Consider the following 14,026-nt stretch of genomic DNA (forward strand, 5'->3'; position numbering starts at 1 on the left):
CAGACCGCGGCCGCGTCCCGTCACAGACCGCGGCCCGTCACAGACCGCGGCCCGTCACAGACCGCGGCCCGTCACAGACCGCGGCCGCGGCCCGTCACAGACCGCGGCCCGTCACAGACCGCGGCCCGTCACAGACCGCGGCCGCGGCCCGTCACAGACCGCGGCCCGTCACAGACCGCGGCCCGTCACAGACCGCGGCCCGTCACAGACCGCGGCCCGTCACAGACCGCGGCCGCGGCCCGTCACAGACCGCGGCCGCTTCCCGTCACAGGCCGCGGCCGCTTCCCGTCACAGGCCGCGGCCGCTTCCCGTCACAGGCCGCTTCCCGTTACAGGCCGCTTCCCGTTACAGACCGCTTCCCGTTACAGACCGCGGCCGCTTCCCGTTCCACTTCTGTCATTATTACTGATGACTGGTTGACTGTCCTGTAGTTCTGTAAACTATAGTAGTACTGAAGTACAGTACTGTAAAGTCAATGTAGTTCTGTAAACTACAGTAGTACTGAAGTACAGTACTGTAAAGTCAATGTTGTCCTGTAAACTACAGTAGTACTGAAGTACAGTACTGTAAAGTCAATGTTGTCCTGTAAACTATAGTAGTACTGAAGTACAGTACTGTAAAGTGAAATGAACCATACTAGCACCTACATCTTTTTCTTTCTGGAGAGAGTCCACCTTCTCCTTGAGTCTCTTGTATTCAAACTCCATCTTGTCTGTCTTTTTCGACTCCTCAGACAGCTTGTTCTGCAGCTCTACCACCTGGGGACAACAAAGGACAGGATGTTAAACTGTCTCTCTGTGTGTTTGTAGTGGTGTTCAGTCTCTGTCCATACCTGTCTCTTGTAGGACTCCAGCTGTCCTCTCGTGGTGTTGGCCTTGCGTACTTCTTCCTCCAGACTGACAGTGTTCTGCATGTACAGAGTGTTCTTCTCCTCCAACAGTTTGACCTGTCTCCTCAGATCTCCCAGGTCCTCTAGCTTCTTCTTGTACGACTCCACCATGACCTCCAGCTTGGACACCTTGTCCGACGAGTGTCTGCAGGGACACATACACAAGCTTAAGGTAGTGTCTATTACAAAACGTTGTAGCGCTGCCAGTGGGCTGCCAATTAGTGGACCACTACATGCTACCAGGGTTGGGGTCAATTCCATTTCAATTGAGTCAACTCAGGAACTAAACTGAAATTCCAATTTGAATTGATCCCAACCATGAAAGAGACATGTGTGTGAGTCTGCCTGCGCTGAGTACGTCCATCTGGTTAGGGTGTAGGGGGTTAGGGTGTAGGGGTTAGCGTGTAGGGGTTAGCGTGTAGGGGTTAGGGGTTAGGGTGCAGTTCCTACCCGAGTACGTCCATCTCGTTCTTCAGTGACTGGGCTTCATCAGCCAGGGTTAGGGGTTAGGGTGTAGAGGTTAGGGTGTAGGGGTTAGGGTGTAGGGTGTAGTGTGGTTCCTACCCGAGTACGTCCATCTCATCCTTCAGTGACTGGGGTTCATCAGCCAGGGTTAGGGGTTAGGGTGTAGGGGTTAGGGTGTAGGGGTTAGGGTGTAGGGGTTAGGGTGTAGGGTGCAGTTCCTACCCGAGTACGTCCATCTCATCCTTCAGTGACTGGGCTTCATCAGCCAGGGTTAGGGGTTAGGGTGTAGGGGTTAGGGGCTAGGGTGTAGGGGCTAGGGTGTAGGGGCTAGGGTGTAGGGGCTAGGGTGTAGGGTGCAGTTCCTACCAGAGTACGTCCATCTCATCCTTCAGTGACTGGGCTTCATCAGCCAGGGTTAGGGGTTAGGGTGTAGGGGTTAGGGTGTAAGGGGTTAGGGTGTAAGGGGTTAGGGTGTAGGGGTTAGGGTGTAGTTCCTACCGGAGTACGTCCATCTCGTCCTTCAGTGACTGGGCCTCGTCAGCCAGGGAGGTGAGCTCTTCATTCTGTCCTCTCAGCTCTGTCAGTTCCTTTCCTAACTCCTCACAGCGGATACGATAGTCATCCTTCGCTACCTCCAGCCTGCAGACGCCCCAGAGAGAGAAACATACACCTCAGTCCAAACTGAAAACCCCCAACACACACACACACACACACGGTGACGACAGATATGGAGACACAAACTCACAAGCTTCAACATGAGATTAGAGGTGATGAGGTTTCCATGCAAAGTGAAATTCTGTCAGTCGTTTGAGGATGTTGTGCTCGTACCAAGAGCCCCAGAAAATGTCCCAGAAGGAGCGGTCCCCCGCCCCAGGGGGAGAGCGGTCCCCCGCCCCAGCGGGAGAGCGGTCTACTATGGATGAGCGCCTAAACCCATAGTCCAGCGTTTCCCAAAAACCGGTCCTGGGGACCCAAAGGAGTGCACGTTTTGGTCGTTGCCCCTTTCACAACACAGCTAATTCAAATAACCCAGCTCATCATCATCATCCAACTTTGATCATTTGAATCAGCTGGGTTAGGTTGACCAAGACCCCTGGCCCCCAGGCAGAGTGAGGACCCATGGGTTAGGTTGACCAAGACCCCTGGCCCCCAGGCAGAGTGAGGACCCATGGGTTAGGTTGACCAAGACCCCTGGCCCCCAGGCAGAGTGAGGACCCATGGGTTAGGTTGACCCAGACCCCTGGCCCCCAGGCAGAGTGAGGACCCATGGGTTAGGTTGACCCAGACCCCTGGCCCCCAGGCAGAGTGAGGTCCTGTGGGTTAGGTTGACCAAGACCCCTGGCCCCCAGGCAGAGTGAGGACCCATGGGTTAGGTTGACCAAGACCCCTGGCCCCCAGGCAGAGTGAGGTCCTGTGGGTTAGGTTGACCAAGACCCCTGGCCCCCAGGCAGAGTGAGGACCCATGGGTTAGGTTGACCAAGACCCCTGGCCCCCAGGCAGAGTGAGGTCCTGTGGGTTAGGTTGACCAAGACCCCTGGCCCCCAGGCAGAGTGAGGTCCTGTGGGTTAGGTTGACCAAGACCCCTGGCCCCCAGGCAGAGTGAGGACCCATGGGTTAGGTTGACCAAGACCCCTGGCCCCCAGGCAGAGTGAGGACCCATGGGTTAGGTTGACCCAGACCCCTGGCCCCCAGGCAGAGTGAGGTCCTGTGGGTTAGGTTGACCAAGACCCCTGGCCCCCAGGCAGAGTGAGGACCCATGGGTTAGGTTGACCAAGACCCCTGGCCCCCAGGCAGAGTGAGGACCCATGGGTTAGGTTGACCCAGACCCCTGGCCCCCAGGCAGAGTGAGGACCCATGGGTTAGGTTGACCAAGACCCCTGGCCCCCAGGCAGAGTGAGGACCCATGGGTTAGGTTGACCCAGACCCCTGGCCCCCAGGCAGAGTGAGGACCCATGGGTTAGGTTGACCCAGACCCCTGGCCCCCAGGCAGAGTGAGGACCCATGGGTTAGGTTGACCCAGACCCCTGGCCCCCAGGCAGAGTGAGGACCCATGGGTTAGGTTGACCCAGACCCCTGGCCCCCAGGCAGAGTGAGGACCCATGGGTTAGGTTGACCAAGACCCCTGGCCCCCAGGCAGAGTGAGGACCCATGGGTTAGGTTGACCCAGACCCCTGGCCCCCAGGCAGAGTGAGGACCCATGGGTTAGGTTGACCAAGACCCCTGGTCCCCAGGCAGAGTGAGGACCCGTGGGTTAGGTTGACCAAGACCCCTGGCCCCCAGGCAGAGTGAGGACCCATGGGTTAGGTTGACCAAGACCCCTGGCCCCCAGGCAGAGTGAGGACCCATGGGTTAGGTTGACCCAGACCCCTGGTCCCCAGGCAGAGTGAGGTCCTGTGGGTTAGGTTGACCCAGACCCCTGGTCCCCAGGCAGAGTGAGGTCCTGTGGGTTAGGTTGACCAAGACCCCTGGCCCCCAGGCAGAGTGAGGACCCATGGGTTAGGTTGACCCAGACCCCTGGTCCCCAGGCAGAGTGAGGTCCTGTGGGTTAGGTTGACCAAGACCCCTGGCCCCCAGGCAGAGTGAGGTCCTGTGGGTTAGGTTGACCAAGACCCCTGGTCCCCAGGCAGAGTGAGGTCCTGTGGGTTAGGTTGACCAAGACCCCTGGTCCCCAGGCAGAGTGAGGACCCATGGGTTAGGTTGACCAAGACCCCTGGCCCCCAGGCAGAGTGAGGACCCATGGGTTAGGTTGACCCAGACCCCTGGCCCCCAGGCAGAGTGAGGTCCTGTGGGTTAGGTTGACCAAGACCCCTGGCCCCCAGGCAGAGTGAGGTCCTGTGGGTTAGGTTGACCAAGACCCCTGGTCCCCAGGCAGAGTGAGGTCCTGTGGGTTAGGTTGACCAAGACCCCTGGCCCCCAGGCAGAGTGAGGACCCATGGGTTAGGTTGACCAAGACCCCTGGTCCCCAGGCAGAGTGAGGACCCATGGGTTAGGTTGACCAAGACCCCTGGTCCCCAGGCAGAGTGAGGTCCTGTGGGTTAGGTTGACCAAGACCCCTGGCCCCCAGGCAGAGTGAGGACCCATGGGTGATATGTTTTTACCTCCAGTGGAACAGGGGCAGGGCAGCGAGGGGGCTGAGGCCACCACAGGTGGGTTGGGGGCAGGGTGGAGGGGCTGGTAGTCCCAGCTCAACAGACTGACAGTGCCTGCTGTGAGAGCCCAATGTTGAGATGTGTCTGTTACTTGAACTCTGTGAAGCATTTATTTGGGCTGCAAACTGAGGTGCAGTTAACTCTAATGAACTTATCCTCTGTAGCAGAGGTAACTCTGGGTCTTCGTTTCCTGTGGCGATCCTCATGAGAGAGATTCATCATAGCGCTTGAAGGTTTTTGCGACTGCACTTGAATAAACTTTTTTTAAAAGTTTTTGAAATTTTCCGCATTGACTGACCTTCATGTCTTAAAGTAATGATGGACTGTTGTTTCTCTTTGCTTATTTGAGCTGTTCTTGCCATAATATGGACTTGGTCTTTTACCAAATAGAGCTATCTTCTGTATACCTCCCCTACCTTGTCACAACACAACTGATTGGCTCAAACGCATTAAGGAAAGAAATTCCACAAATTAACTTTAAAACAAGGCAAACCAGTTAAATGAAATGCATTCTAGGTGACTACCTCAAGAAGCTGGTTGGGTGAATGCCAAGAGTGTGCAAAACTGTCATCAAGGCAAAGGGTGGCTACTTTGAAGAATCTCAAATATATTTTCATTGTGAGCAAGATGGCGCCGATGGCAGCTTCGCTTCTAGTCCTTAGGAAACTGTGCAGTATTTTCATTTTTTATGTATCATTTCTTACATTGTTAGCCCAGAAAACCTTAAGTGTTATTACATAGAACCGGGAAGAACTATAAATTATAAACACGACCATGACTCCATCTTGTTGCTCCCCTCCTATAGGCAGAATCTAAAACAGGAAGCTCCCGTGCTTAGGTCTATACAACGCTGGTCTGACCAAACGGATTCCACGCTTCAAGATTGCGTCGATCACGTGGACTGGGGATATGTTCCGGGTAGCCTCAGACAACAACATTGAAATCGGTGAGCGAGTTTATAAGGAAGTGTATAGGAGATGTTGTACCCACTGTGACTATTAAAACCTACCCCAACCAGAAACAGTGGATTGATGGTAGCATTCGTGCAAAACTGAAAGCACGTACCATTTAATCATAGCAAGGCGACTGGAAATATGGCCGAATACAAACAGTGTAGTTATTCCCTCCGTAAGGCAATCAAACAGGCAAAACTCCAGTACAGAGACAAAGTGGAGTCACAATTCAACGGCTCAGACACGAGACGTATGTGGCAGCATACAGACAATCACGGATTACAAAAAGAAAACAAGTCCCGTCGCAGACACTGACGTCTTACTTTCCAAACAAATTAAACAACTTCTTTGCGCGCTTTGAGGACAATACAGTGCCACCGACACGGCCCGCTACCTAAGACTGTGGGCTCTCCTTCTCCGTGGCTGACGTGAGTAAAACATTTAAACGTGTTAAACCTCGCAAGGCTGCTGGCCCAGGCCGCATCCTCAGAGCATGTGCAGACCAGCTGGCCGGTGTGTTTACGGAAATATTCAATCTCTCCCTATCCCAGTCTGCTGTCCCCACTTCCTTCAAGATGTCCAGCATTGTTCCTGTTCCAAAGAACACAGAGGTAACTGAACTAAATGACTATCACCCCGTACCACTCACTTCCGTCATCATGAAGTGTTTTGAGAGACTAGTCAAGGATCATATCACCTCCACCTTACCTGACACCCTAGACCCACTTCAATTTGTTTACCACCCAATAGGTCCACTGATGACGCAATCGCCATCGCACTGCGCTATCCCATCTGGACAAGAGGAATACCTATGTAAGAATGCTGTTCATTGACTACAGCTCAGCATTTAACACCATAGTACCCTCCAAGCTCATCATTAAGCTTGAGGCCCTGGTTCTGAACCCCACCCTGTGCAACTGGGTCCTGGACTACCTTCACTCCCAGGTGGTTAAGGTAGGAAACAACATCTCCACTCCGTTGATCCTCAACACTGGGGCCCCCACAAGGGTGCGTTCTCAGCCCCCTCCTGTACTCGCTGTTCACCCACGACTGCGTGTTCAAGCACGCCTTCAACTCAATCATCAAGTTTGCAGATGACAGCAGTGGTAGTCTTGATTACCAACAACGACGAGACGGCCTACAGGGACGAGGTGAGGGCCCTCGGAGTGTGGTGTCAGGAAAATAACCTCTCACTCGATGTCAGCAAAACGAAAGAGATGATCGTGGACTTCAGGAAACAGCAGAAGGAGCACCCCCCTTTCCACGTCGACAGGACAGTAGTGGAGAAGGTGGAAAGTTTTAAGTTCCTCTGTGTACATGTCACTGACAAACTGAAAATGGTCCACCCACACAGACAGTGTGGTGAAGAAGGCGCAACAGCACTTCTTCAACCTCAGGAGGCTGAAAAAATGTGACTTGTCACCAAAAACCCACACTAGGTTTTACAGATGCACAATTGAGAGCATCCTGTTGGGCTGTATCACCGCCTGGTACGGCAGCTGTACCCCCCACAACCGCAAGGCTCTCCAGAGGGTAGTGAGGTCTGCACAACGCATCACCGGGGGCAAACTACCTGCCCTCCAGGACACCTACACCACCCGATGTCACAGGAAGGCCAAAAAGATCATCAAGGACATCAACCACCCGATTCATAGCCTGTTCACCCCGCTATCATCCAGAAGGCGAGGTCAGTACAGGTTGTGGAATTTGTTGTGGAATTGTTAGATATTACTTGTTAGATATTACTTGTTAGATATTGCTGCACTGTCAGAACTAGAAGCACAAGCATTTCGTTACACTCACAATAACATCTGCTAACCATGTGACCAATACCATCAGCTAACCATGTGACCAATAACATCTGCTAACCATGTGACCAATACCATCAGCTAACCATGTGACCAATAACATCTGCTAACCATGTGACCAATAACATCTGCTAACCATGTGTATGTGACCAATAACATCTGCTAACCATGTGTATGGACCAATAACATTTGATTTGATTTGTTTAATACTTTTTTGGTTACAACATGACTCCATATGTGTTATTTCATAGGTTTAATGTCATCACTACTTTTCTACAATGTAGGAAATAGTAAAAATAAAGAAAAACCCTGGAATGAGTAGGTGTGTCCAAACTTTTGACTGGTTCTGTACATCTTAAACAGGGATTCTGTAGAATTGTAATAAGCAGACAGAGCCATGCGATGAACGTGACAGAAACAGACAAACTGCCTTGTAATCAATCTGAACTGCGAGCGTGAACTACAGAGAAGTGACCTAGGAACTGAATGAAAAGCTCATTTGTATTTATTATGGATCCCCATTAGTTCCTGCCAAGGAAGCAGCTACTCTTCCTGGGGTTTATTATGGATCCCCATTAGTTCCTGCCAAGGAAGCAGCTACTCTTCCTGGGGTTTATTATGGATCCCCATTAGTTCCTGCCAAGGCAGCGCTACTCTTCCTGGGGTTTATTATGGATCATCATTAGTTCCTGCCAAGGCAGCAGCTATTCTTCCTGGGGTTTATTATGGATCCCCGTTAGTTCCTGCCAAGGCAGCAGCTACTCTTCCTGGGGTCCAAACACACCAAAGCACCCACATTACAGTGAACTATGTTTATACTGAATGAACTAAAGATTTAAAAAAAAAAAACAGTACATCATATAACGTCCCTACACCACCACATATCCACAACATGTTCATTGTCGTTCATTGTGCTCTTAAGGGTGGGGCTGAGAACCAGCTTGGCTACTACCTCTTAGCCGGACATCCCTCCCCACCCAAAGGGTGTTTGTTACCTGAAGGTCTCCTCCTGGACATGTTCTAGCTGTGTTTGTAGCTGCAGGTGTCTGCGTCCTACAGGGCTGTTCAGGTCTTCTATGGAGTCAGACTGGTTGAGACGCTCCATGAGGATCTGGTTCTCAGCCAGGAGACTACCCCTCTCCTCCTGTAGTGCTGCCACCTGGTGGTTGGGAGGAGGAAACACATCAATACAGTCAACTTTAAACATTTCAGAGAGGCTCATATCATTGACATAGTGTAAACAAACCATCTACCATTTAATACAGTCTTTACAAGAACATCATGATATGTATATTTTTATTAAAACATTTATTTTTTTTTTTTTTAAACAGGAAAACTATTTTTTTTTTTTCTTCCATGAACACATTTCATGATAAACACAATTGGATTTCAAAAATCAGGACAAGAAAAAAAGCAAGCGCACAAAACAAACTCACTTCACAAATGTTATATATTTATAGCTATGTGGACCAGTCATAGTCAGTCCATTCATCTCCAGATAGCTAGGTGGACCAGTCATAGTCAGTCCATTCATCTCCAGATAGCTAGGTGGACCAGTCATAGTCAGTCCATTCATCCCCAGATAGCTAGGTGGACCAGTCATAGTCAGTCCATTCATCCCCAGATAGCTAGGTGGACCAGTCATAGTCAGTCCATTCATCCCCAGATAGCTAGGTGGACCAGTCATAGTCAGTCCATTCATCTCCAGATAGCTAGGTGGACCAGTCATAGTCAGTCCATTCATCTCCAGATAGCTAGGTGGACCAGTCATAGTCAGTCCATTCATCTCCAGATAGCTAGGTGGACCAGTCATAGTCAGTCCATTCATCTCCAGATAGCTAGGTGGACCAGTCATAGTCAGTCCATTCATCTCCAGATAGCTAGGTGGACCAGTCATAGTCAGTCCATTCATCTCCAGATAGCTAGGTGGACCAGTCATAGTCAGTCCATTCATCTCCAGATAGCTAGGTGGACCAGTCATAGTCAGTCCATTCATCTCCAGATAGCTAGGTGGACCAGTCATAGTCAGTCCATTCATCTCCAGATAGCTAGGTGGACCAGTCATAGTCAGTCCATTCATCTCCAGATAGCTAGGTGGACCAGTCATAGTCAGTCCATTCATCTCCAGATAGCTAGGTGGACCAGTCATAGTCAGGACATTCATCTCCAGATAGCTAGGTGGACCAGTCATAGTCAGGACATTCATCTCCAGATAGCTAGGTGGACCAGTCATAGTCAGTCCATTCATCTCAAAATAGCTAGGTGGACCAGTCATAGTCAGTCCATTCATCTCCAGATAGCTAGGTGGACCAGTCATAGTCAGTATATTCATCTCCAGATAGCTAGGTGGACCAGTCATAGTCAGTCCATTCATCTCCAGATAGCTAGGTGGACCAGTCATAGTCAGTCCATTCATCTCCAGATAGCTAGGTGGACCAGTCATAGTCAGTCCATTCATCCCCAGATAGCTAGGTGGACCAGTCATAGTCAGTCCATTCATCCCCAGATAGCTAGGTGGACCAGTCATAGTCAGTCCATTCATCTCCAGATAGCTAGGTGGACCAGTCATAGTCAGTCCATTCATCTCCAGATAGCTAGGTGGACCAGTCATAGTCAGTCCATTCATCTCCAGATAGCTAGGTGGACCAGTCATAGTCATTACATTCATCTCCAGATAGCTAGGTGGACCAGTCATAGTCAGTCCATTCATCTCCAGATAGCTAGGTGGACCAGTCATAGTCAGTCCATTCATCTCCAGATAGCTAGGTGGACCAGTCATAGTCAGTCCATTCATCTCCAGATAGCTAGGTGGACCAGTCATAGTCAGTCCATTCATCTCCAGATAGCTAGGTGGACCAGTCATAGTCAGTCCATTCATCTCCAGATAGCTAGGTGGGCCAGTCATAGTCAGTCCATTCATCTCCAGATAGCTAGGTGGGCCAGTCATAGTCAGTCCATTCATCTCCAGATAGCTAGGTGGACCAGTCATAGTCAGTCCATTCATCTCCAGATAGCTAGGTGGACCAGTCATAGTCAGTCCATTCATCTCCAGATAGCTAGATGGACCAGTCATAGTCAGTCCATTCATTTCCAGATAGCTAGGTGGACCAGTCATAGTCAGTACATTCATCTCCAGATAGCTAGGTGGGACAACCACATATCACAGTAAGCACAATTTTCCTCATTAAAGAAGCTATCAGCAAAGTAGTAGTGGGGACACACACACACACACACACACAAAGCATTTGTGTTGCATTTCAGAAACAGTCATGGTGGTTATAACTACAGTGTAGGACTTCATCAAAACAGGAAGCTCAAGTGAAATGTTGCATACCAGCTTATAAAGCAACCTAACCCTAACACAGACCTACTGCACTGTGAAACACCTAACCCTATAACACAGACCTACTGCACTGTGAAACACCTAACCCTATAACACAGACCTACTGTACTGTGAAACACCTAACCCTATAACACAGACCTACTGCACTGTGAAACACCTAACACAGACCTACTGCACTGTGAAACACCTAACCCTATAACACAGACCTACTGTACTGTGAAACACCTAACCCTATAACACAGACCTACTGTACTGTGAAACACCTAACCCTATAACACAGACCTACTGTACTGTGAAACACCTAACAGAGACTTACTGCACTGTGAAACACCTAACCCTATAACACAGACCTACTGCACTGTGAAACACCTAACCCTATAACACAGACCTACTGCACTGTGAAACACCTAACCCTATAACACAGACCTACTGTACTGTGAAACACCTAACCCTATAACACAGACCTACTGCACTGTGAAACACCTAACACAGACCTACTGCACTGTGAAACACCTAACCCTATAACACAGACCTACTGCACTGTGAAACACCTAACCCTATAACACAGACCTACTGTACTGTGAAACACCTAACCCTATAACACAGACCTACTGCACTGTGAAACACCTAACACAGACCTACTGCACTGTGAAACACCTAACACAGACCTACTGCACTGTGAAACACCTAACCCTATAACACAGACCTACTGCACTGTGAAACACCTAACCCTATAACACAGACCTACTGCACTGTGAAACACCTAACACAGACCTACTGCACTGTGAAACACCTAACACAGACCTACTGCACTGTGAAACACCTAACACAGACCTACTGCACTGTGAAACACCTAACCCTATAACACAGACCTACTGCACTGTGAAACACCTAACCCTATAACACAGACCTACTGCACTGTGAAACACCTAACACAGACCTACTGCACTGTGAAACACCTAACACAGACCTACTGCACTGTGAAACACCTAACACAGACCTACTGCACTGTGAAACACCTAACACAGACCTACTGCACTGTGAAACACCTAACACAGACCTACTGCACTGTGAAACACCTAACAGAGACTTACTGCACTGTGAAACACCTAACAGAGACTTACTGCACTGTGAAACACCTAACAGAGACTTACTGTACTGTGAAACACCTAACCCTATAACACAGACCTACTGCACTGTGAAACACCTAACACAGACCTACTGCACTGTGAAACACCTAACACAGACCTACTGCACTGTGAAACACCTAACCCTATAACACAGACCTACTGCACTGTGAAACACCTAACACAGACCTACTGCACTGTGAAACACCTAACCCTATAACACAGACCTACTGCACTGTGAAACACCTAACACAGACCTACTGCACTGTGAAACACCTAACACAGACCTACTGTACTGTGAAACACCTAACAGAGACCTACTGTACTGTGAAACACCTAACAGAGACTTACTGCACTGTGAAACACCTAACCCTATAACACAGACCTACTGCACTGTGAAACACCTAACCCTATAACACAGACCTACAGCACTGTGAAACACCTAACCCTATAACACAGACCTACTGTACTGTGAAACACCTAACAGAGACTTACTGCACTGTGAAACACCTAACCCTATAACACAGACCTACTGCACTGTGAAACACCTAACAGAGACTTACTGTACTGTGAAACACCAGTTCAACAACAAACATGTTTTCTTCTGGCGCCAGAGAGACATCATAAAGAGTAGGTTCTTAAAGAACTCGTCTCCAGCCACATTACCTTACTAGCAAAGGTATTAGCAAATGCATGGATCTCCACCTCGGTGAATAGAGGATCAATGAGTTCATTAGCAGCCGGGTAGGTTAACTCCCCAATGACCATCCGCTGAGGAGGAAACCCTATTCCCCATCTGCATGACGTTTCTCTAAAAGCTCTACTCTCTTTTGCGACACTGGTGAGACAAAAACACCCCTGCCGACCAACAACCAAGCAGCGAAGCACTTCCTGCCGTCGTGAACATCTTGGTTAAAGTACAAGGAAGTAAACTTGGGCAGGGGGAGGAGTATTAGTCTGGACGGACAGGTCAGCTGGCCCATAAGGCTCTGGTCAACAGTAGTGCACAGTATAGTGAATAGGACACAGTCTGAAACGCAGCCACAGTTAAAGAAGCCTGATCTCAAAAATCAGGAGACGCTGTTATAGAAGCAGACTGCAAATCCAGGGCTTTCAATTCACACGCCAAAAAGGACAAGGCCCGAGAGAAATTAGGAATAAAAAAGGTGTAATTTACCCGCTTTTCTAGTTCAATATACTCTAACCTCAGTCTCTCTCGATGCTCCTGTACATGGAAGGCCTTCACAGCAAGGCACAGAATAATGGAGGTTCATTTCAGACAGGAGAATAGAACAGGTCAATGGAAAAGATGGAGGCTAGCGATTGTTTAGTCTAAATTACACTACAGCGTCCTGGAAATACGACGACGTTGCTAAAGTTGGCAAATATTTAGCATGTCGTCAAATTCCTACTTTAGACTGATGGCAATGTTGTCATTAGCTAGCAAAGTTTGTCAAAAATAGCTAGCGATGCTAACTTTAGCTGGCTAAAATCTGGAGGTCTCGCCTCAATCTTAGCTAGCTAGCTAGCTAGCGTTATACTGCATCTAAAGTCAATCTGGCGACATTAAAATGATGACAAAAGGTTTTCCTGCTAACTATTTGCCTCCTTTTGGAAATATCATTGTATTTCAAAAGACATTAATGCACTTTATGAAGAAATCTTAATTAGTGCTCAATGACAAAATATTGAGTAGAATGTTCAGTCGGGCATCAGTCCTAAAAACGAACGTTCAAAAAAAACAATATCTCGTCGAAACTTGCAACCCATGATCAGGACACCATGGTGAACTATGACCTAGACCTGTAGCCGTTACTAACCATAATGAAGTCCGAGTCCGAGCACCTGTTCACATGAAGCAATTAAACCAAAACTTGGAGGCCAACCTGCATGTCCAGCTCGTGACATCTCTGTGCGATCTCCTCCTTGGTGGCTAGAGCCTCGTTCAGATCCTCCACTGTCCTCTTCAGCTGGAAATAGTACGAGTACGTCAGAATTAACACGGAAGAATACAAAATAAATGCCGATACACTAAAAAATCATGTTTATTGTACAGTGGCAAGAAAAAGTATGTGAACCCTTCGGAAATACCTGGGTTTTTCCATACATTGGTCATAACATTTGATCTGCTCTTCATCTAGGCCACAACAATTCAACAATAAGTAATCTTAGGTCTTCTGAGATCTCTTTTGTTCGAGGCGTGGTTCACATCAGGTAAAGCTTCTTGTGAATAGCAAACTCAAAATGTTGTGAGTGTTTTCTATAGGGCAGGGCAGCTCTAACCAACATCTC

General features: G+C 49.0%; 1 protein-coding gene across 1 annotated transcript in view; it reads right to left on the reverse strand.

The window, feature by feature from the left end:
* The window catches only part of hook3 (hook microtubule-tethering protein 3), a 67,703-nt gene that overhangs the window by 25,170 nt on the left and 28,507 nt on the right, over positions 1–14,026 (reverse strand). Inside the window, exons 7-11 of the mRNA XM_082960598.1 lie at positions 13,621–13,704; positions 8,260–8,423; positions 1,853–1,993; positions 833–1,034; positions 648–758 (exon numbers count right to left, since the gene is read on the reverse strand). Coding sequence (XP_082816724.1) covers positions 648–758; positions 833–1,034; positions 1,853–1,993; positions 8,260–8,423; positions 13,621–13,704 — 702 coding nt within the window. The remainder of the gene's footprint in view (positions 1–647; positions 759–832; positions 1,035–1,852; positions 1,994–8,259; positions 8,424–13,620; positions 13,705–14,026) is intronic.

This window comes from Salmo salar, chromosome 13 (assembly GCF_965601325.2).
Source record: "Salmo salar chromosome 13, fSalSal1, whole genome shotgun sequence".
In the NCBI taxonomy this organism is placed as follows: domain Eukaryota; kingdom Metazoa; phylum Chordata; class Actinopteri; order Salmoniformes; family Salmonidae; genus Salmo; species Salmo salar.